The sequence below is a fragment of the Rhinopithecus bieti genome, unplaced genomic scaffold, assembly GCF_001698545.2.
Source record: "Rhinopithecus bieti isolate Rb0 unplaced genomic scaffold, ASM169854v2 scaffold_52883, whole genome shotgun sequence".
Classification (NCBI taxonomy): Eukaryota; Metazoa; Chordata; class Mammalia; order Primates; family Cercopithecidae; genus Rhinopithecus; species Rhinopithecus bieti.
In genome coordinates, this window is record NW_016820884.1 from 654,622 (window position 1) to 679,189 (window position 24,568).

The 24,568-nt window shown below is 39.9% G+C and overlaps 1 protein-coding gene across 12 annotated transcripts in view; it reads right to left on the bottom strand.

The window, feature by feature from the left end:
• The window catches only part of AKAP13 (A-kinase anchoring protein 13), a 377,174-nt gene that overhangs the window by 184,323 nt on the left and 168,283 nt on the right, over nucleotides 1-24,568 (bottom strand). The window contains exon 1 of one of the 12 annotated variants that reach the window (XM_017860017.1): nucleotides 18,082-18,158. The exons of the other annotated variants lie outside the window; for them this stretch is intronic. Coding sequence (XP_017715506.1) covers nucleotides 18,082-18,119 — 38 coding nt within the window. The 5' untranslated portion in view covers nucleotides 18,120-18,158. Of the gene's footprint in view, nucleotides 1-18,081; nucleotides 18,159-24,568 lie in introns of those variants that run through there. 12 annotated transcript variants of the gene reach the window in all.

The following is a 24,568-nucleotide window of genomic DNA, read 5'->3' on the forward strand; positions in this document are numbered from 1 at the left end:
AAAAAAAAAAAAAAATTAGCCGGGTGTGGTGGCATGCACCTGTAATCCCAGCAACTCGGGAGGCTGAGGCAGAAGAATCACTTGAACCCAGGAGGCGGAGGTTGCAGTGAGTTGAGATTGCGCCACTGCACTCCAGCCTGGGCGAAAGAGTGAGACTCCGCCTCAAACAAAAAAAAAGTCAGTCATTTTCTTTTTTCTAATTACTCCCAACTAAAACTTTGTTTTAATGGTCTAGCCTCATAAACTAATATTAGAAGACCATTCAATGAAATGTTTACTGAACACCTATTAAGTGGTAGGCACTATGCTAGAGGTTAGAGCTACAAAGATATATGACATCTGCCTCAACATTAATGTCTCAACATTAATTACTGTTAGCCACAGTTTGGCCCCCTGAAGTTATTGTTACCTTCACAGATGCAAAAAAGCAGGAAAGAATGTATTAGGAATTTTACCGTTATATGTGTGGCACTATATTTATGCACTAAATATAGCATATTTCATCAAAATTAAGATGCTATTACTTGTAAAGCCATCATCATCTTATGTACTACTAAAGCAAAAAACTGTTGCAAATTAAATTATGATAAAATGGTATAACAGCATTGATCAAAATGTACCTGATTTCACAATTGGAAAGATGCACATTTGAAGACACTGTAACAGAGTATAAATAAAGTGAATTGTCTCTCTGAAGCACTGGTACTCATAGTACAAACAGTTGACAGGAACCATTAGTACCAGCATCATCTGCTTCACAGTATGCTCTGTTTAACTTAATGTTACCATGCACCAATGTTACCATGAACCTATGTTCCCAAAGCATGCAACCAATGGACAGCAAACACCTGTGAAAAAAGCAGCTCACAGGCTTTATACAGAGCTGCAAGGAACCTCAGGAGACCATGGCTTGGTACAATTTCTTTCTTTTTTGTGTGTGTGTGTGTTTTTTTTTTCTTTTTTTTTTTTTTTTAATATATATACTTTTAAGTTCTAGGGTACATGTGTCACTAACGTGCAGGTTTGCTACACATAATGTATATTTGTGCCATGTTCGGTGTGCTAGCACCCACTCAACTCGTCAGACCATCAATTCATCATTTGTATCAGGTATATACTCCCAATGCAATCCCTCCCCCTCAGCCTCCCCATGATGGCCCTGGTGTCGCGATGTTCCCTTCCCGAGTCCAGGTGACTCATTGTTCAGTTCCACCTGAAGTGAGACCATGCGTGTTGTGCGTTTTTCTCTTCTTGTGGGATAGTTTGCTAAGAATGATGTTTCCAGCTGCATCCATGTCCCTACAAAAGGACGCAAACTCATCCTTTTTTTCATGACTTGCATAGCATTCCATGGTGTAAATGTGCCATCATTTTCTTAATCCCAGTCTGTCACTAGATGCACATTGGGTTGATTCCCAGTCTTTGCTATTGTGAATAGTGCCGCAATAAACATACGTGGTGCATGGTGCTTGTATAGCAGAGGCAGTGACTTTATAATCCTTTGGGTATACTATCCCAGTAGTGGGATGGCCTGCGGTCATATGGTACATCTAGTTCTAGATCCCTTGAGCGAATTGCCATACTCGTTTTCCATAATGGTTAAACTAGTTTATAATCCCACCACCCAACAGTGTATAAGTGTTCCCTATTTCTCCACACTCCATCTCCACACACTGTTGTTTCCTGACTTTTTTAAAGATTGCCATTCTAACTGGTGTGGAAGATGGTAGTCTCATTGTGGTTTTGATTTCCGCATTTCTCTGATGGCCAGTGAGTGATGAGCATTTTTTCATGTGTCTGTTGGGCTGTATGAATGTCCCTTCTTTTGAGAAAGTCTTGTTCATAATCCTTTTGTCACTTTTGATCGGGGTTGTTTATTTTTTTCTTATATCATTTGTTTGAGTTCTTTGTAGATTCTGGATGATTAGCCCTTTGTCAGATGAGTAAGACTCAAAAATTTTCCTCCCTATTCTGTAGAGTTGCCTGTTCCCTCTGATGGTAGTTTCTTTTGCTGCTGCAGAAGCTCTTTAGTTTAATTAGATCCCCATTGGTGTCTCAATTTTTTGCTCTTGCCCTGCCGTTGCTTTTGGTGTTTTAGAACATGAAGTCCTTGCCCATGCCTATGTCCTGAAGAGCGCGCGTACGGTTTTCTTCTAGGGTTTTTATGGTATTAGGCCTAGACATTTAAGTCTCTAAATCATCATTGAATTAATCTTCGTATGAAGGAGTAAGGCAAAGAGATCCCAGTTCAGCTTTCTACTTATGGCTACCAATTTTCCAGACCATTTATTAAATAGGGAATCTTTTCCCCATTTCTTGTTCTTCTCAGGCTTTGTCAAAGAGTCAAGATGGGCTGTAGATGGTGGTATTATTTCCTGAGGACTGCTATTCTGTTCACATTGGTCTATATCTCTGTTTTGGTACCAGTCACCATGCTGTTTTGGTTACTGCGTAGCCCTTGTAGTATAGTTTGAAGTCAGGTAGCGTGACGCCTCCAGCTTTGTCCTTTTGACTTAGATTGTCTTGGCAAATGCGGGCTCTTTTTTGGTTCCATATGAACCTTTAAAGCAGTTTTTTTTCCAAGTCCTGTGAAGAAACTCGTTGGTAGCTTTTGATGGGGGATGGCATTGAATCTATAAATAGACTTGGGTGCAGTATGGCCATTTTAACGATATTGATTCTTCCTATCCATGAGCATGGTCATGTCTTTTCGGATTTGTTTGTGTCCTCCTTTGATTGGCTCACTGAGCAGTGGTTTGGTAGTTCTCCTTGAAGCAGGTCCTTTACATCCCTTGTAAGTTGATTCCTGGATATTTTATTCTCCTTTGAAGCAATTGTGAATGGAAGTTCCATTCCTGGATTTGACTCCTCTGTTTTGTCTGCTACTGGTATGATAAGAATGCCTTGCGATTTTTGCACATTAATTTTTGTATCCTGAGACTTTGCTGAAGTTGCCTAGCAGCTTAAGGAGATTTTGGGCTGAGACACACTGGGGTTTTCTAATACTGACAATCATGTCATCCTGCAAACAGGGACAATTTCGACTTCTTCTTTTCCTAACTGAATACACTCTGATTTCCTTTTCTCTTGCCTGATTGCCCCTAGCCAGCAACTTCCAACACGATGTTGGAATGAGGGTCCGGCTGGAGGCGAGGGCATCCCCTGTCTGTTGCCGTTTCAAAGGAATTTTTCCAGCTTTTTGCCGCATTCAGTTGATATTGGCTTGGGTTTGTCATAAACAGCTCTTATTATTTTGAGGTACGTTCCATCAATACCGAATTTATTTGAGCGTCTTTCTAGCATGAGGGCTGTTGAATTTTGTCAAAAGACTTTCTGCATGCGTATTGAATAATCATGTGGTTCTTGTCCTTTGGGTTCTCCGTTTATATGCCTGATTATGTTTATTGATTTGCCGAATGTTGAACCAGCCGTTGCATCCCAGGGATGAAGCCCACTTGATCATGGTGGATAGAGCCTTTTTGATGTGCCTGCTGATCCGGTTTGCCAGTTATCTTTATTGAGGATTTTTGCAATCGATGTTCTGCCCAGGGATATTGGTCTAAAATTCTTTTTTTTGTTGTTGTTCTGCCAGGCTTTGGTATCAGGATGATGTTGGCCTCATAAAATGAGCTTAGGGAGGATTACCCTCTTTTTCCTAATTGAGTTGGAATAGGTTCGAAGGAATGGTACCGGCTCCTCCTTGTAACCTCTGGTCAGAATTCCAGACTGTGAATCCATCTGGTCCTGGACTTTTTTTGGGTGGGTAGGCCCTATTAAGTTGTTGCACTCAATTTTCTCAGAGCCTGCCTATTGGTCCTATTCAGGGATTCAGCTTTCTTTCCTGGTTTATCTCTGGGAAGAGGTGTAAGCTTCAGGAATTATCCATTTCTTCTAGATTTTCTAGTTGATTTGCGTAGAAGGCTGTTTATAGTATTCCTCCTGATGGTAAGTTTTGTATTTCTGCTGGGTCAAGTTGGTGATATCCCCTTTAATCATTTTTTATTACGTCTATTGATTCCTCTCTCTTTTCTTCATTTATTGTCTTGCGCCTATTCTGTCTTGTCATTTTGGTTGATCTGTTTCAAAACCCAACTCCTGGATTCATTGATTTTTTGGAGGGTTTTTTGCTGCTCTATCTGCCTTCCAGTTCTGCTCTGATCTTAGTTTATTTCTTGCCCTTCTGCTAAGCTTTTTGAAATGTGTTTGGCCTCTTGCCTCTCTAGTTCTTTTAATTGTGATGTTAGAGTGTCAATTTTTAGATCTTTCCCTGCTTTCTCTTGTGGGCATTTAGTGCTATAAATTTCCCTCATACATCACTGCTTTAAATGTGTCCCCAGAGATTCTGGTAAGTTGTATCTTTTGTTCTCATTGGTTTCAAAGAACCATCTTTGATTTCCGCCTTTCATTCGTTATGCTACCCCAGAGTCATTGCAGGAGCAGGTTGTTAAGTTTTCCCATGTAGTTGAGCGGATTTTTTGATTGAGTTTTCTTAGTCCTGAGTTAGTTTCGTTCGCACTGTGTCTGAGAGACCAGTTTGTTATAATTTCCTGTTCTTTTACATTACACTTGCTGACGGAGTGCTTTACTTCCATTATGTGGTCCAACTTTGGAATAAGTGCTGATGGTGGTGCTGAGAAAGAAATGTATATTCCTGTTGATCTGGGGTGGAGAGTTCTATAGATGTAATTATTAGGTCGCGCTGGTGGCAGAGAGTGAGTTCAATTCCTGGATATCCTTGTTAACGTCTGTCTGCATCTGCTCCTAATCTTGACAGTGGAGGTGTTTGGAAGTCTCCCATTATTATTGTATCGGGAATCTAGTTCTTTGTAAGTCTCTAAGGACTTGCTTTATGAAGTTGGGTGCTCCTCGTATGGGTCATATATATTTAGGATCAGTTAGCTCTTCCCTGTTGACATTGGATCCCTTTACCATTATGTAATGGCTTCTTTGTCTCTTTGATCTTTGATGGTTTTAAACAGTACCTGTGTTCATCAGAGACTAGGATTGCAACCCTGCTTTTTTTCTGTCTTCCCATTCTGCTTGGAGCGATCTTCCTCCCATCCCTTTATTTTAGAGCCTATGTATGTCTCCCGTGCATGTGAGATGGGTCTTCCTGAATACCAAGCAGACCCCTGATGGGTCCTTGACTCCTTTATCCAGTTTGCCAGTCTGTGTCCCTTTAATGGAGCATTTAGTCCATTTAACATTTAAGGGTTAAATATTGTTATGGTGTGACTTGTCCTGCCATTATGATATGTCAACCTGGTTACTTTTGCTCGTTCGTTGATGCAGTTTCTTCCTAGCCTTGATGGTCTTTACATTTTGGCAATGTTTTGTGCGAATGGCTTGCTACCGGCAGTTGTTCCCTCTTCCATGTTTAGGGCTTCCCTTTCGGGTCCTCTTGTAAGGCGGCCTGGTGGTGACAAAATCTCTATAAGCTTTGCCTTATCGGTAAAGGGATTTTATTTCTCCTTCACTTAAATGAAACTTAGTTTGGCTGGATTATTAAACATTCTGCATTTAAATTTTTCTTTAAGATGTTGAATATTGGCCCCCCCACTCTCCCTCTGGGCCTGTGTAAGAGTTTCTGCCGAGAGATCTGCTGTTCTAGTCTGAATGGGCTTCCCTTTGTTGGGGTAACCCGACCTGTTCTCTCTGGCTGCCCCTTAAGATTCTTCTCCTTCATTTCAACTTGTGAATCTTGCCAATTATGTGTCTTGGAGCTGCCTTCTTCTCGAGGAGTACTCTTCTGTGGCGTTCTCTGTATTTCCTGAATTTGCAATGTTGGCCTGCCACTACTGAGGTTGGGAAGTTCTCCTGGATGATATCCTGCAAGAGTGTTTTCCAACTTGGTTCCAATTTTCCCCCTCACTTTCAGGCACCCCAATCAGATCGTAAGATTTGGTCTTTTTCATAATCCCATACCCCCCCCCTTTTTCTCTCTTGCAGGCTTTGTTCATTTCTTTTTCTTCTTTTTTCTTTTGGTTCTCGTCTCGCTTCATTTCATTCATTTGATCCCTCAATCGCTGATACTCTTTCTTCCAGTTGTCGAGTCGGTTACTGAAAGCTTCTGTGCCATTTGCAACGGTATTTCTCGTTCGTCATGGTTTTCATCTCGTTCATTATCGTTTATGACCCTTCTCTCATTAATTAGTCCCTAGCTGTCAATTCTTCCCCACCTCCCTTTTTTTCAAGATTTTAGTTTCTTTTGCCGCTGGGTACGTAATCCTCCCTTTAGCTCTGAGAAGCTTTGATGGACTGCAAGCCTTTTTCTCATCTCTCATCTCGTCAAAGTCATTCTCTGACCAGCCTTCGTTCCGTTGCTGGCGATGGGCTCGCGCTCCTTTGCAGGGGGAGATGCGGCTCTCTTCTATTGCTCTTTGAATTTCCAGCTTTTCTGCCTGCTTTTTCTCCCATCTTTGTGGTTTTATCTGCCCTCTGGTCTTGATGATGGTGATGTACTGATCGGGGTTTTTGGTATAGGTTGTCCTTCCTGTTTGATAGTTTTCCCTCTAACAGTCCGGACCCTCAAGCCTGTAGTTCTATTGGGACGATTGCTCTGAGGTCCTCCTCCAGACTGTTTTTGCCTGGTGTTCAGCAGCAGAGGTTCGCAGTAACATAATCCAGAATATTGCCTGGAACAGCGAGTGTACTGTCTGATTCTTACTTGAAGCTTCATCTCAGGGGTGTACTCCACCCTGGTGAGGTGTGCGGGTGTCAGACTGCCCCTAGTGGGGAATGATCTCCCAGTTAGGCTACTCAGGGGTCAGAGGACCCACTTGAGCAGCGCAGTCTGTCCCCTTCTCAGATCCGTCAACCTCCGTGTTTGGGAGGATCCACTGCTTTCTTCAAGCTGTCAGTACAGAGTCCCATTTGCGACTGCAGAGGCTTCCTCCGCCTCCAACTTTTGTTGTTGTTCGTCTGTTAACTGTGCCCTGTCCCCCAGAGCTGGAGTCTACAGAGACAGGCAGCGTTTCCCTTGAAGCTGCTGTGAGCTCCTACCCAGTTGCGGAGCTTGCCCGCGGCTTTTGTTACTACTTAAGCCCTCAGCAATGCGGCGCCTCCCCCGGTACAGCATCGCTGCTGCCTTGCGTATAGATCGCAGACTGCCTGTGCTTAAGCAATGAGGGAGGTTCCGTGGGCCCGTGGGACCCTCCCAGGCCAGGTGGTGGGGAATATAATCTCCTGGGGGGTGTCGCCCGTTTGCTTAAAGTGCAGTAGTTGGGTGGGAGTTACCCCCGATTGTTCCCAGGTGTTGTGTGTCCGTCAGTTCCCCTGGCTAGGAAAGGGATTCCCTTCCCCCTTGCGCTTTCCCAGGTGAGGCGTGCTCGCCCTGCCTTCAGCTCTCGGTCTGGTTGGGCTGCAGCAACCCTGACCAGCACCTGTTGTCCCGCCACTCCCTTAGTGAGATGACGCCAGTACCCGTCAGTTGAAATGCAGAAATCACCGGTCTTCTCTGTCCGCGTTCACGCTGGCGAATATGGAGCTGTTCCTATTCAGCCATCTTGCTCCGCCCCCCCGGTACAATTTCACAGATACAACTAAGACACTAGTTTTCAAACTTTTAAGTAGCTGTATGTTTTCAGATAAAATCATATGCAGAAATAGAGTGGCTATGTGTGACAGGGCCAGTAGAGGGAAGGCAAGGCAAAGCCCTGCTCTCTCTCTGTCCACCCTCCTTCTTAGGTGAACTGTGAGGTCCATACCTAGAACCCTAGGTGTATCTGAATGCTCTATAATTCTAGCACAGATTTTCTTTATGTACAACTACCACATTTCCATTTTAAATCCATCTTCCGCATTCAGTCTCCTTTAGACTTGTAAAATAACTACTCAACATTCTCTTAATTGGAAGCCCTTCCTACGTCTACAGTTGGTAATTAAGTTGTCCATCAGCCTTGTGTTTCTGCCATAAAGAGGTCTATGGCTGGGTATCTAAAATTTACCTTGAAAAATGTGAACAAAGATTATATTGTAACCACATCAGGTCTTGCAGGACAGGAAAGCATAACCACAAATGTACTAGAAATTCTGGTTGTTTCAGTTGGTGAATTAAGAGGCACCATAGCCTCAGCTGACACTTTAAAAAACAAAGACAAAAAACAAGTGAAAGAAAGATCTGTAGACAAAGGAATGTAAATACTGCAGGAAGGTCTATAGAGATTTCTACTGCCTTCTGCTTTATTTTTTAATTCCAATAAGGAAACTATCACCCTGAAGAAAAGAAATGGTACTTTACCACCAACTGTGGCAATTATGCAGTATAGGCATTATTTCATTACCACTACATCAGATAGTGTTAAAGTCTCTTAGATCTTCACATTCAACCAGATTTCAAAACAGACTTTCAGATATGAAAGGCTGACAATATGATTACCTTGAAATTTTCAATCTTCTTGTCATGAGGTAATTAATATTGTTTTTAAACATCCTTAGGAGCCCTGAATTTTATCTAGTTTCCAGCACACTTCCAGGAGCAGTGTCTACCTTGTGAGCTCAGCAAGACTTGCTGAACTGCACCGTTTAACAATCTTACTCATCTGTAAGCCCCACTGAGAACCAGGACCATGTATCTCCCGACCCGCTGATCTCCACTACTCAGCACAATCTCTTGACATACGTAGGTACTCAAGTATTTGTTGGGATTTCATTCCAGGGTGGAAGAGTACAAATATTCTTCTGTTTTACTCACAACGTTTAAGATGGTTTGAGATCATCACTCTCTGAAGAGACAGATAATCTAAGGAACCAGCTCTAGTACAACCCAATGTTAGTGGCAGTAATGGCCCAAAAGGCACAGGTGGCAAAGGAGACGGACTAAAGCGTAACAACTAAATCCAGTGTGTGATCCAGGTCAGGAGGAAAAATACCTAAAAGAATACTATTAAGCAGATAGTGAAAAGTAGAATATAAACTACTACATATTAGATTATTGTATTAATGATAAATTACTAATTTTGATAAATGCACTGTTACTGTATTTAGTGACTGTCCTTGTTCTTAGGAAATACATGCTGAAATATTTAGGAACAGAAGGTCACGATTCTGCAATTTACTCTCAAAGACTTCAGTAAAATTCTATATATGTATATATACGCACACACAGATAAAGCAAATGTAACCAAATGTTAAGAACTGGAGAATTTGGATGAAGGGTATATAGGAGTTCATTGCATTTTTCTTGTATCTTTTCTGAGTTCAAAATTTTTCAAAATACAAAGTTAAATGCAAAACATTATTTTAATAAAGGCAGAGGTGACAATTCCTTCACTCTTCTGTGATTATTATTTACTTAAGATAGGGAAGAAAGTAATATTATCTGAGTATCTACTTAAACAGATACTGACAGAAAATTTTAAGTACACTAATTTAATCCTCTTATCAGTCCTTCAAAGTAGTAGTATTCCAGTTTCAGAGATGAGGAAATTGGGACCAGAAATATTAACATACTTGGTCAAGGTATACTACATACATTAGCAATTTGATAAACCTCACTTCAAAATCAAACTTTACCACTTACAAGAAGTGAGAACTTGAGCTAGATATTTAACCCCTTTGAGCATGCATCTTGACCTATAAAAACTGTAACAGTCCTTTTAAAAGGTTGCTGTGAAAAAGCAAAGAAAGTTGTTGTGGAAATTAATGACTACATAAATCATTTAACAATGCCCGGCACACAGTAGGCAGTCCATAAATATTAGCACCCTCTTACTCAGCACTTTGCTAACAAGTAATGGATTTGAATCCAGGTTGGGCTGCTCCCAAAGCCTGTGCTCTCCCCCTTATATAATGCTGCACTGCTTTAAGAGGAAAGGGTTGGTCTTTATAGGAACACTTCATGTGGTACCCACAGCAGGAAGTATTCACGGTAATTTGAAGGCAACAAGGAGCAAAGAGGCCTTTAAGAGAAATTTTTTTTTACGAGTCAAAGGAACGTTCTCTCCAAGTAGAACATTTTTCAACACACATTCTCTGATAAAAAGTTCCAAAGTCCACCATCTGCTAAATTGATCAACAGAATGGTGTGAGCGTTGAAGAGACTGACAAAATGTTGGACAAACTGCCTAGACCAAATTCTCATTCTCTGTGTTTAAAAAAAAAAAAAAAAAAAAAAAAAAAAGCACATTCTACTCAAATGAAGGACAAATATTGATTCTGACAGGCTGGAAAATGGCATGCCCACATTGCTCACCATATTGTTCACAAAATTGACACCAATCTACCTTTTCCTACGAGGAAAAAAATACCAATTCACTACAAATTTATCTAATTATGTTCAACTGAGACTTCCCTAGAGGCTAAATCACAGTGTGGTATGGGAAAAGTACAGGTGCTGAAGTCTGAGTAGAATCCCATTTATACCACAGTCTGATCTAAGACAAATTATTTTGCTTCTATGAGCCAGAGTTTTTTCATCTGTTTGAAGAAAAGTGGGGGCCAGGCGCAGTGGCTCACACCTGTAATCCCACCACTTTGGGAGGCCAAAGCAGGTGGATCACCTGAGGTCAGGAGTTCAAGACCAGCCTGGCCAATATGGTGAACACCTGTCTCTACCAAAAATACAAAAAACACACACACACACAAAAACCTGTTGGGTGTGGTGGTGCACACCTGTAACCCCAGCTACTCAGGAGGCTGAGGCAGGAGAATCGCTTGAATACAGGGGGCAGAGGTTGCAGTGAGCCCAGATTACACCACTGTACTCCGGCCTGGGCAACAAGAGCGGCAACAAGAGCAAAACTTCAGTCTCAAAAAAAAAAAAAAAAAAAAAAGAAAGAAAGAAAAGGAAAGTGGAATAACAAGAGTTTCTTACAGAGCTCAAGGATAAGATATAAGGACAGAGATATTATATTTTTTTTTTTTTTTTTTTTTTTTTTTTTTTTTTTGAGATGCAGTCTCTGTCACCCAAGATGGAGTGCAGTGGCACGATCTCGGCTCACTGCAACCACCACCTTCCAGGTACAAGCGATTCTCCCGCCTCAGCCTCCCAAGTAGGTGGGATTGCAGGTGCCTGCCACCACCCCCGGCTAATTTTTGTATTTTTAGTAGAGACGGGGTTTCGTCATGTTGGCCAGACTGGTCTCAAACTCCTGACCTCAGGTGATCCGCCCGCCTCAGCCTCCCAAACTGCTGGGATTACAGGCAGGAGCCACCGCGCACAGCCAAGATATATTCTTAAAATGCATACTACTAGTGAGTACTCATTAAATACTGGTTTCTATTTCCACAACATAACCACTTCCTTTTATTGTTAATATTTATCAACTGCTTAACAATGTATCAGATATTGAACTGTGCATTTGGTACCTATCATCTCATTTACTCTTGTAATCATTCTGTGAAGGAGAATATTATTACCGTAATTTGCAGGTCAGGAAACTGAAGTTGTGAGAAATGTAGTAACTAAGTAATGGAGTCAGCCAGCATTTGGGTCAACAACTAAACCACCACACATACCCACCTCTGCTGCCTATTTTGTAGCAGAGAATGCAGACAGATGAAACAAAAAATATATATAAATTTTAAAAATACACATTTTGAGAGACTAGTATGCAAGTTCTAGATCATTGTGCACTATGGATATAGGTACAGCAGTTAGTAGTCCATGGTGTCTATGGTCATTTTTCTCTTGTTTTTTATCCTGAGGGGCTACTTCACTCCCTTTCTCAATGAGTCCATAACTTCTGGAATACTATGTTACTTCAATAGCCAAAGTTGTATTCTTTTAGTTCTACCTTACTGTGCTGCTTTCAAGATCTTGAAAAAGTGATTTTCTGCATACTGCCACTACATTAGTTATACATGCATCAATATCTAATATACCAACATTCACAAGATTAGTAAAAATTAAAGTTAAATTGATTTTCTACTAGACAGACATGTATATATTTATTGATATGATCAAGGTATTTAGTTGATTCCTCTTACTGAATCAGATTTAAGCCACCAACCTGATTCAACAAATAACTCTAAGGAATCAATTTTCAGATGCAATGTTAAGCTCAATCTCATTAAAGTAACCTTTTAACCTTAGCTGCACTTTGAAAGCCCGGAGAGCTTTTAAAAATCCTTATGTCCAGAGGCTGGGCGTGGTGGCTCATGCCTGTAATCCCAGCACTTTGGCAGGCCAAGGCAGGTGGATCACCTGAGGTCAGGAGTTCGAGACCAGTCTGGCCAATGTGGTGAAACCCTGTCTCTACTAAAAATACAAAAATTAGTTGGGCGTGGTGGTAGGCGCCTGTAATCCCAGCTACTTGGGGGGCTGAGGCAGGAGAATCACTTGAACCCAGGAGGCGGAGGTTGCAGTGAGCCAAGATCGCGCCATTGCACTCCAGCCTGGGCGATGAGTGAAAACTCCGTCTTAAAAAAAAAAAAAAATCCTTATGTCCAGATGACATATCACATCTATCAAATCAAAATCCCTAGAGGTGGTCCTCAGGCATGAGTGTTTTTTAAAGCTCCCGTAGAGACTTTAATGTGTAGCCAAGGTTGTAAAACACTGCATTAAAGCAACCTATGGTGGCAGTTATCTAAAAAAGAAAAGCAGAGCTAATACTAGCCACATTGCAATGAATATGGGAGTTGCAAACATCATTTCCTTTGACCTAATTATACAATTCCTTGAAATTCAGCCTAAGGAAATAATTTAACAGTAGCAAAAAATCAGTAGGTAAAAGATAAGGCTCACTCCAGTACTCATTAGTTTTAATTTTTTAAAAAATCAGAAATTAATATTCAATATTAGTTGAATAATTTAAATACTCATAATAAACAAAAGAGGGCCTCAAGAATACTTATAAAGACCATAGAAATAGAAAATATGACAAAGTGAAACTATCAGACTACAAAACGGAGGATGAGCTGCAACTGTTATTAAAAATTCTATAATGTAGGAGGTAGTATCTGATAATGAAATATACCTGTCTTATGGAGGTGGCCTCTTATGGAGGTGGCCTCATGAATATTATTATGTACAACTTAATTATTAAAAATAAATAAATAGGCTGGGTGCAGTGACTCACACCTATGTTCCCAGCACTTTAGGAGGCTGAGGTGGGAAGACTGCTTGAGGCCAAGAGTTCGAGACCAGCCTGGGCAAAACAGAAAGACCACCTCCACTCTCTCCAAAAAAAAAAAAAAAAAATTAGCCAGGTCTGGTGGTGCACACCTGTAGTCCTAGCTACTTGGGAGGCTGAGGTGAATAGTCAAGGCTGCAGTGAGCTATGGTTTCACCACAGCACTCTAGACTAGGTGACAGGCAAGCAAGAGGGAGAATTAATTGATTATTTTATTTTTACTTTTTTTTTTGAGATGGGAGACAGCAGGTATCACAGGAGCTCCTTGAAACAAACACAGGAGAAATAAACCATGATGCAGACATCTGAGCTTAGGCTCCAATGCAGTTATATTTAGTTCACACTAGACTAACACCAACATCAAATAGATCCTCACCTGAGAAACAATCCCAGATAATCTTTATTCACTCAGTAATGTACTTTCTCTTTTCCAACCTTCTCACTCCCCAGATGACTCAGAGCATCTAAGTGATTTTAAGTTATAAGTGGCATTCGATTCTCACAGGAGCGTGAACCCTATCCAGAACTGCATATGCGAGGGATCTAGGCTGTGCGCTCCTTATGTGAATCTAATGTTTGATGATCTGTCACTGTCTCCCATCACACCTTGATGGAACTGTTTAGTTGCAGGAAAACAAGCTCAGGGCTCCCACTAATTCTACATTATGGTGAGTTGTATAATTATTCCATTATATATTACAATGCAGTAATAATAGAAATAAAGGGCATTATAAATGTAATGTGCTTGAATCATCCCCTCAACCATCACGTCCCCTCCTCCCACAGGTCCATGAAAAAATTGTCTTCCACAAAACCTGGTGCCAAAAAAAAAATAATTGGGGACCACTGAAAGAGATTTCTATTTAAATATTACTTAAATTTGTATTTATACACAAACTAGGTTGATCCATGTCAGAACTTGTGTGTCTTTGTCTATTCCATGACAGTTATTGGCTTACTAGCTACTTAACTGTCTTCTGTTTAACCAGTGCTTCACGCTACTTAGTGAGGCTGAGAAACACACGCCCCTGAGAATTATTTTGAAAGTGAGAACATTACCCCTGTTGACCAAGATCAACAACAGTGGTAATGAGAACAGGAAAAAAGAGAACTGCTTACAAAATAAGCTGAAACTTGGAAAGAAGGATATAACTGAATAAAGTAATTTCAAACCGATGACAGAAAAGAAAGTCAAATTTCCAAGAAATGAGGGGGAGGGGACGGCAAAGGGAGGGAGGAGGAGGAGGGAGGGGAAAAGGAAGGGAGGAGTACACACTCATCTTTAAAACGTCAAAAAGTTTCTTTAGCTTTCTCGTGGGGCAAAAACACAAAACAAAATCAAACAGAAACCCTGTAGGATTACCAATTTAAATAACAGAACCAGGAGAGAAAGGAATGCACATCCATTTCTTTCCGTTTTATTCCTGAAGATCATGAGAAACTTAAATATGATAGAAAGATTAAGAACTAAATATGAACCCAAAACTCCAGTGTAATGGTGAACGTTAAAAATCAGCTGATTAACAAGCTTCCAACTTAGTGGACAAGCGATGTGTTCTATACTTACAGAAACTGGTAACTGTAATCACAATGAAGTCATCACTCTGTAAACTAGCTTTTTCAGTTCAGAAAAAAAGATAAATTTTTGCTCATTTGTCTGAGCAGGACCCCCATCTTCAGGCATGAAGTTCACTTAACTATGTATGAGGTTATCATCACTAAAATTCAAGAAAAGAACCCATACTCAACAAGTCCAATAAGCTTCTAATGACCTTGAGTATTTTTATATAGCCCACTGACCTGATTCGGCACTTTTCGTAAGTTATAATTAAAATTGATTATCCTACTTAAAAACAGTTACATTAATAAAATAGGTCCTCATAAAAAGATAATGTCTTTTATAATGACAAACTAGAGGTGACTTTTCTCATGTTTCTCCTGTAATTTGCTGCTTTTGCAGAAACATGTAACATTGATTTGCTCACCCTAATAACAGCACTGCATAATAAACAGGTAAGGTGGGTCAGAGAACTTCTCAAATTACTTATGAAAATTAGATTTTAAAATTTTCCAATTCATCACTGAAGCAAAGATTCTAAAAATGAACTACTGGAAAAATGAAATTTAATGTGCACAGGTTCCAGGGAGAAAAGTTACTAGCAGAAGAGAGAAGCATAGCATAGATAGGAATATGGCATGGAGTATAAGCTATAGACCCATTGGACAAGGTTTCATTTTCTCCCAAAGGTAAACTTCATATAGGCCTGAGCAAAGCTGAAAACCAATTTAACAATAGCAGGAGTATTTTAAAAGTTCAGTCTCACCCAGCCTTTATTATTGTTGTTATTGTTATTAAAATCAAAAGCATCCAAATATCAGCTGAAACGGTCCTGCTACAAAGAGGTTTGTCAGGCCGGACACGGTGGCTCATGCCTGTAATCCCACAACTTCGGGAGGCTAAGGCGGGCGGATCACGAGGTCAGGAGATCGAGACCATCCTGGCTAACACGGTGAAACCCCGTCTCTACCAAAAATACAAAAAATTAGCCGGGCGTGGTGGCGGGCGCCTGTAGTCCCAGCTACTCAGGAGGCTGAGGCAGGAAAATGGCGTGAACCCAGGAGGTGGAGCTCGCAGTGAGCCAAGATCGCGCCACTGCACTCCAGCCTGGGCGACACAGTGAGACTCTCTGTCTCAAAAAAAAAATCACACAAAGAGGTTCTGTCGCCCGGGCATGGTGGCTCACACCTATAATCCAGCTAATCCAGCATTTTAAGAGGCCGAGGCAAGTGAACCACTTGAGTCCAGGAGTTTGAGACCAGCCTGGGCAACATACAAGACCTCATCTCTACAAAAAATTTTCAAAAGTTAGCCGGGCATGGTGGTGCACGCCTGTAGTCTCAGCTACTGGGGAAGCTGAGGTAGGATGTCGAGGATACAGTGAGCCATGACTGGGCCACTGCACTCCAGCCTGGGCAACAGAATGAGACCTTATCTCAAAACAAACAAACAAAAAAACACACAAAAACCCACACCCAACAAAAACAACAACAAAACAGGTTCTGTAATGTGTTGACATGATTTCCCTGAATCAAATGTGAAATATCAGGAACAAATCACAGTACATAACAAATATAATATGATTGTAGAGCTGTATTTAGTTTTTCAGAGCATTTTCATCATAAATATCATATTTAATCTTCCAAGTAACAAGGCCAAGGTTCTGCAGATAAATAGTGTTTAGGCAAGTCAACCAAGGCTTCACAGGACTAAGGGCTGAAATGAGGGCTAAAAAATAAATTTTAAAATTCATTCCAAGCAATCTATTCATTCTAAAGCAATTTAGTGTAGTAATTTATGCGAATTAATGAGCAGAAAGAAAAGATAAAAGCAAAATATTTCTTTAGATCACATTTTAAAATGGCACTAAGAGGTATTCTACTGAACACTCATATCTTAAAACCATTTCAAATGCACATATTCTCTAAAAGGAAGTGTATATACAAAAATCCCAGAAGACATTTACAGCAAAAGTGTGTAGAGAATTTTTATTTACTCTGCATGTAGTCTAAAACGCAAATCCAAATCTTCATTTAAGGAAAATAAAACAGGTGCTTACGGTAGAAAATGTCTTCGACTGGAAATGGTGGCTTCTTCAGAAGAGCTTTCTGAGGAGGTGACCTAATAACTAGCCTGAATGGTATGAAAGAGCCAGCATGCAGAGTTAGGGAACAAGAACATCAGGCAATGTGTACCACAAGTGCAAAGATCCTGAGGTGGCAATGAGCTGGCCAGGGAGGTTAGAGCCACTGTAGCTGTGCAGAGAGAGCAATGCGAATGAGGAAAGTGTTATGAAATGAGGTCTGAAGAGTTGTACCGGGTTCAGATTTCACAGAGCTTTGTGAGTCCTGGTAGGAGCTAGGATTTTATTCTTGGAGGGGTGAGAAAACATTGAAGGGAGGAAGGCAAAAATGAAATAACGAAAGAAGGATGCTAATATTTACTACAGTCATGTGCTACTTAGCCATGTTTCAGTCTATGACAGACTATACATGGAATGATGGTCCCATAAGATTACAATGGAGCTGGAAAATCCCCATCACCCAGTGATGTTACGGTTGTCATGTTGTAATGCACTACATATTTGCAGTGATACTGGTGAAAGCAAACCTACTGTGCTGCCAGTCATATAAGAGTACAGAACATAAAATTATGTACAGTACATATTTGATAATAATAAAACAATGTTGTTGGTTTATTATCTACTTTTAATCCTCACAAAAACTCTGAGGCAGGTATAAGTGTATTTCCATTCTGCACGTGTGGAAACTGAGACTTAATGGATAATTTCCCCAAGAATTCACTCACAGCTGTAAGTGAAACGGCCACAATTTGTACCCAGACCTAATTCTAAAACTTATGTGCCATCTTCCACTATACACAAAGAAACTTACCTCTAAAAAAGTTTCAAACCACATTCAAATTATACTAACTGGATATCTGATGTAATATTTATCAGAAGCTAATAAAGTATATTAGGGTTTTTGTTATAAATTTTATAAAATCCATAGCAAGTTTTTCAACTGCAAAATAACACAAATTAGAGGTCATTTCCCAGAGATAAGGTTACAACATTCAAACCGAGCGTCCACAGTTTATGCACATTATACAACAAAATTCAATAAGCCCAGGATGAGTTTCAACTAATTTTCTAGCACTCTACCTGACATGCAATTATCGACAACCAATCAACCTCTGCCTTCTTACCTTGCCTAGCATGCTGCAACTCAAGAAAACATTGGGGTTTTATGCTAAAAGACATATAAAACCCAGTCAAATTAACTTAACTGCAGAAAAAAAAAAAAACACTTTTGGATCCTAAAAACACTAGTTCTTCAGGGAAGTTCAATGATGCTTCAGGTTGAGTTATAGCAAAAAGCCAGAGAAAATGTCAAGAGAATAAACAATGAGGATTTACAAAGCATCGGTCTGGAAGCTGATACTCACACATGGCTGCCCAAGCACCACGAATATCGCAAGCCCATCCTCTTTTAGTTTTGGCTTCATACTACAGCTTTAAAAGTAGAGGAAAGCAGCCTAGTCACCCCTCCTAAAGGCGTGTTTCGCTCCAAGTTTACTTCTGACAAGGAACTGCAGCATGTATTTCCTTCTTTGAGGGCTATTGCATTATCTTCTCAAAACCACATCACCATAATAGTGCCAAACCTTAATGAGTTCTACAAAACCAACCACAGCTCTACTCAAATGGAGCTGGAGAGGCTAAATGCCAGAAAGAGGTAGGGGTTCAGGGATAGCTAATCCACCTCAAAATGATGTATCTTAGTTATCTGAAGGGAACTCACTGCTAGGCTAGTTATGGTCAGATATGCATTCATGCATACCCAGGGCCACGAGATATTTTAGCACTGAAACTTAGTTTTCCTCTCTTCCTTCCTTTTTTTGCTGGGGGGCAGGGAACATAGAACTGCCACTCTTGCCTTAATAATTAGCATAAGGAGAGTGCAAAGAAAAAGAAGGCACATCCTTTGAGCAACTACTGTCTATGAGTACTTTGTTCTAAATTTTGTGCTTTTAAACAAAAAAAGTTTTATAAGGTAACGGTTAGAGCATAAGCTGGAAAGTCAGACAGAGTTGGTTTGATTCCTTACTCTGACCTTACCATCTTTGTGATCTTGGAATACTTAAATTTCTCTGCGCTTCAATTTCCTCATCTGTAAAGTGAAAATATTAAATTTGTCATGAGGATAAAATGAACATGAATGCAAAGTGTTAGCTGTCTGGCCACCTGAAATGATCGATATATTGTGACTGTGTGGTATACTAGAGGACTGGTATAATTCTGATGAACCAAAAAAGGCAACTTCTGAGTATCAGACTTTGAAAAAAAAAAGTAAGGGAAACTTGCTTGTGGGGTAACTGTCAGGCAACTACCCCTACATCACCTACCACTATTTATCCTCCAAAAATGTGTGAGGAAAATGGCACTCGGTTTCCCCACTAGGTCAAGAGATAGTTACAATTGTGGGGTGAGGCTGACTAGAAAACAGTAAGTCAGAAACTGGTGGTGAAAAAGAGATGTCATATTCATACGAACCTGAAATATTTCCAATGAATTGTCCTTCTTCCCAGCTCTCCAAATAAAGAGATATCTAAACTCCTAAGAACATTATAAACACGTTCTTTAATCCTAACAGATCTATGAGGTACATATTTTTCCCTATTTTGTAGATGAAGAAACTGAGGCCTATAGAGATGTTAAACAATAGGGACGCACCCAAGTTCAGCTTTGCCATTTTTAAGGCCAAAGAGATGGATGCCTACTGAACAAGGATTAAGTGATTACAGGGTTACCATCATTATCAGTGAGGCAGCACCACCAATACAAGAAATACTAGTAAAATAAGGAGTACTATGTAAGCATTCTCTACATAATTTAAAGCAGTAGTCCCCAGCCCTTTTGGCACCAAGGACCAGTTTCATGGAAGGCAATTTTTCCACAGATGGGGGTCGGGGTGAGGATGGAATGGTTTTGGGATGAAACTGTTCCACCTCAGATCATCAGGCATTAGATTCTCATAATGAGCATGCAACCTAGATCCCTTGCACATGCAGTTCACGATAGGGTTCCTGTTCCTTTGAGAATCTAATGCCACCACTGACTAGACAGGAGGTGAGCTCAGGTGGTAATGCTCGATCGTCCGCCTGCCACTCACCTCTTGTTGTGCAACCTGGGTCCTAACAGTCCATGGACCAGTACCAGTCTGCAGCCCAGGTGTTGGGAACCCCTGATTTAAAGTACAAATCTCCTTATGTGCTTTTTATACAGAAATTCTATTGGCCAGTGAAAGTGTACAATATGTACTATAAGAATAAAATGCTACAATAATCAGCGACTGTAAAAACTGTTAATGTCATATGCAGAAACAACTAAACAGTTTTCAAATGGATAGTTTGACAGTTAAAATGAGTATTAAGAGACACTGTACCGGCTAGATAACCTTAGGAAGAACATTTTATCTTTATTAAGCCAACAAATGTTTATCAAAATTTAAATGGTATAAGAATTACAGATGTTAGGCCAGGCACAGTGGCTCACGCCTGTAATTCCAGCACTTTGGGAGGCCGAGACAGGCGAATCACCTGAGGTCAGGAGTTCAAGACCAGCCTGGCTAATATGGTGAAATTCCGTTTCTACTAAAAATACAAAGAATTGTCTGGGCATGGTGGCAAGTGCCTGTAATCCCAGCTACTCGGGAGGCTGAGGCAGGAGAATCACTTGATTGCAGATATTCCATTTAGGCCATGGCCTTTCGAGGGTAAGTTCAACTTGAAAATCATTCACATAAGAATAAAATTCAGAGCAAAATGTCAACATTGCCATCTCCAAATTTTATAAGAAAAAATGGCCAAAATAATGTAAAAAACTATGATAAATCCATCCTGGCTACCACGGTGAAAAAACACAAAAAAATTAGCCGGGCATGGTGGCACACGCCTGTAGCTCCAGCTACTCGGGAGGCTGAGGCAGGAGAATCACTTGAACCTGGGAGGCGGAGGTTGCAGTGAGCTGAGATTGTACCACTGCACTTCAGCCTGGGTGACAGAACGAGACTCTGTCAAAAAAAAAAAGCCAAAAAACTATGATAAATCATCTTCAATCCAGATATAAATGTATTTTTTAAAAGTGTTAGGAAAAATATTAGGTACCTAAAATACATTTTGTTTTCATTAATGAAACAAAATAGGCTTTAGTAAGAATACTTAAGAATACTGCTCCTTATTTATGTCTAGGGACACTAAAGATTTAAACAAAACCTTGTCAAAATGATTGTTACACAATAACCAACTTCAGCAGCTAAAAGATTTTTGTGATTTATTAAATCCAGAATCCTAACACAAAATTCCTTCTAGAACATTTTACTGAAAAACTTCCCTGAATTACAACTGTCTGTAGTTCAACTAGATATATTACTGATGTGCTAGGAGAAGTTGCATATGCTGTTTAATGAATCAAGAACAATCTAGAAGCTGGTAATGCTGAGAAACTGTTCTCCTACTATAAGGTTAAACTTTCAAAACAGAACAGGTAAATATTAATAAACATATAGGATTGGTTGTATTTTTTACTACCTCATATTTATTCTTGTATCACATAACTTCATTCTATGCTGGTGATATTCTGCGTCAGCCAAATACTGATTTTAGCGAAACTCTTTGTTCAACACACCTAGTTTTTTTTCTTGTTTCTCTAATCACTTCCCTTGTTTCCCCAATCACTTCTATTTCTACCAATAATAAATGCAGGTAAAATGTTGAAGTCATGCTTTCTATTGGTATGTCTTTCAGAAAACTTTAGAATTGAGCAAGTAAAAATCATAGGTAGTTTTTAAAGAGTAGAAGATGCCATCAACTGATCCTTCATTTTCTCACACGTGATTATCAAGCCCTATACTCCAGGTCTGTATTTTCTTCCACGTAGGCCTGGAGTGAAGTCAGAAACAAATCACATGCTGTTGCCATAGATAATTTGTTACCACAGATTAAGTAGTGTTATTTCACAACTCTGACCACTCTGAAGTCTAAATGTTATATGGTGACCAAGAATAAATACATACCTTGCTCAGTATGTATGTGTCATTCCGCAGGGAGAGAAAAGAAGTGTATGGAAACGCAAGATACTTGGAATGGCTTTGTGATTCCAACCAACTTTCAATTCCTATTCATCTTCTTAGAAAGCCCAAGGGAGTGTAAAAGTTCATGGGACTTGGAGTTACAACGTGGTTCAAATTATTCTTCCATCACTTACCAGCTGTGGCTATTATATTTCCTTGCACAATGGAGATAAAATGCCCACCTTCAAAGGGTTGGGGAGAGGATAAATATATGAGAATTTACACAAAACACCTAGCAACGAATACAATAAATTGCTCTATAAGTACAATATTATCTTCAGGAAGTACATTTCAAAATTTTCTAGCATGTTGCCAGATACGCAATCCTGAGATTACTAGTTAAATAGTTTTAAAAATGCAAAATGTCAATATTCTTGAAGTTGCCCAGCTGAAAACTGAGGGAAAAAAAAAATGCACTGAGAACCAGAGTTATTAATCATCATAAATTAATTAGGTTAAAAGCCTGAGAAAGCTACCAAACATGCCTCCTCAAATAATTCCATGAATAAATCCAAATACAACCTAAAGACAGGCTGTGAAAACAGCGACTAACTATATGGCCTTGGACAAGCTGCTTTAGCCTACCTGAGGTTTGCTGAGAGGTTTTAAATGAAAACGCACGTAAAGCACCAAGGTAGTACTGTGCATAATACAAAGCAGGTATTCAATATTCAATAAATGTTAGTGTCCTCCCCCGTTCTCTAGTTTCCACTCAGTTCTACAACCTTATCTTTACCAAGACACAAAGACCTAGATCACACAGTGACAAAGGAGGTTAGATATGAAGGGATGGACAGACTGATGAATGTGACTTTGGCCAAATGTCAAGTTATCCCAAATTCTGCCTCTCTGGTTATTATTTTTAAGATAAGTCTGTATATTTGTTTCATCTTTTGCTTTACTATGCAAAAGCAAAGTCTCCAAACTTGTTTTGCACCAGATGGGCTACTGAGGACACACTTGTCAAGTACTTGAATCTAAAAGGGCAAAATTACTATGTTGGCAGAACATCATGCTCAATAGCACTTGGTTCCATTGTGAAATACGTATTCTTGAGCAGTTACTCTACCATCTAACCCTACACCTAGGTTTCAAGTGTAAGTGTCTTGTAAGAAGGACTTGAGAACTTACAGGCACAAACCCTTTGAGAGGGGCCAATAGTGCCTACTACAGTAAATCATGACTGAGTAACTAGTGCTTGTCAGGTTGGGTCTGTGTTCATCATTCACAGGTGTTCTCTCAATCTGGACAGGTCGGTGGACTTTAGGTTCCATTACTTTGCAATCTTGTGAACCGAGACCTTGGGCAAGTCACTTTACCTCTCTGGCCTCAATTATAAAACAGAGATGGCCAGGTGCAATGGCTCACGTCTGTAATCCCAGCACTTTGGGAGGCCAAGGTGGGTGAATCACCTGGGGTCAGGAATTCGAGACAAGCCTTGCCAACATGGTGAAACCCCGTCTCTACTAAAAATTCAAAAATAAGCCGGGCGTGGTGGCATGCGCCTGTAATCCCAGCTACTCGGGAGGCTAAGGCAGGAGAATCGCTTGAACCTGGGAGGCAGAGGCTGCAGTGAGCCAGGATCACACCACTGCACTCCAGCCTGGGTGACAGCGATAGTCAACCTCAATCAATCAATCAATCAGAGATGACAATACTTACCCTATGTAAAATGGTAGCTTGAATGTAATCAACCATACTTTAAAAGTCATATAATGGGTAATATAAATGTATAGTTATTATAAGAACCTTGTTTTCCTCAAAAAACACATAGACTAGAAACCATAAACAGACGAGAAACCATAAACAGATAAACTGTCTCTAGGGCAGTATAGGCATTCAATAAATGAAGATTTGTTCAGCTGATACTAAAAATAAGCTGACATTTATGAGGACAAGTATGTTTAAACTGCTTCCTATGGCAATTGAAATATTTCAAGACTTGTATGCCACCACTCAGAGTTGAAATTCTTAAAAGAAATACTCTTCTTATAAGGGTGGAAGGATTGTAAATGATTCTTTATCCATCTAGAATTCCTTGCTCCATTAATCCACAGGCATCAACATCACAGCATGTATCAGAGGGCCAAACTGATTTTATTTAAAGTAGTATCTACTATACTAGGGAATAATTTCCAACTTATATCAAGTAGGGACATTCAAATGATGCTTAAAATACTTCAAGATTCTGGTAAAATTTCCCTAAGGTATAAAAAACTGACATAGGCATTAGAAGGAAAAGAAAATTAAAGAAAAGGAAATGGGGGTAACATTTATGTCAATCACTGAATTATGCTCTCTACATGAATTCTTTGATTTATTTCTCAAAGCAACCCATTGAAGATAGTCCTCTTCTTCTTGTGAGACCCAAAAAAAAAAAAAAAAAAATGCACTGAGGTTTGGAGAGGTTAAATGAATTACCCAAGATAAATAATGCAGTTTCATAGAAGTAGACCCTGGATTCAAAACCAGCCAGTCTAACCAAAATTCTCCACTCTCTACAAACTTTAATTCACAGAGAACTGCAAGAAATATTACAAAACAAGGTATCTGGTAGACCAATCAACTGGAATTTGAGTTTCATTGATCAGTTAACTCTAATTTTACCGATGTCATTATTATTATTAATATATAATTATAAGAAACGTTCAGAGTATCTTAGAGTTTAACGAAGTATTTGCACAAATCTTTTTTTAGTTTAAATAAACTTGTGATGTAGGCAGAACAGGTATTATCCTTAAGAGAGGGGAAACATGAGACTCAGTGGATAGGTGACATTTTCCAAGTCACACTAATTACTA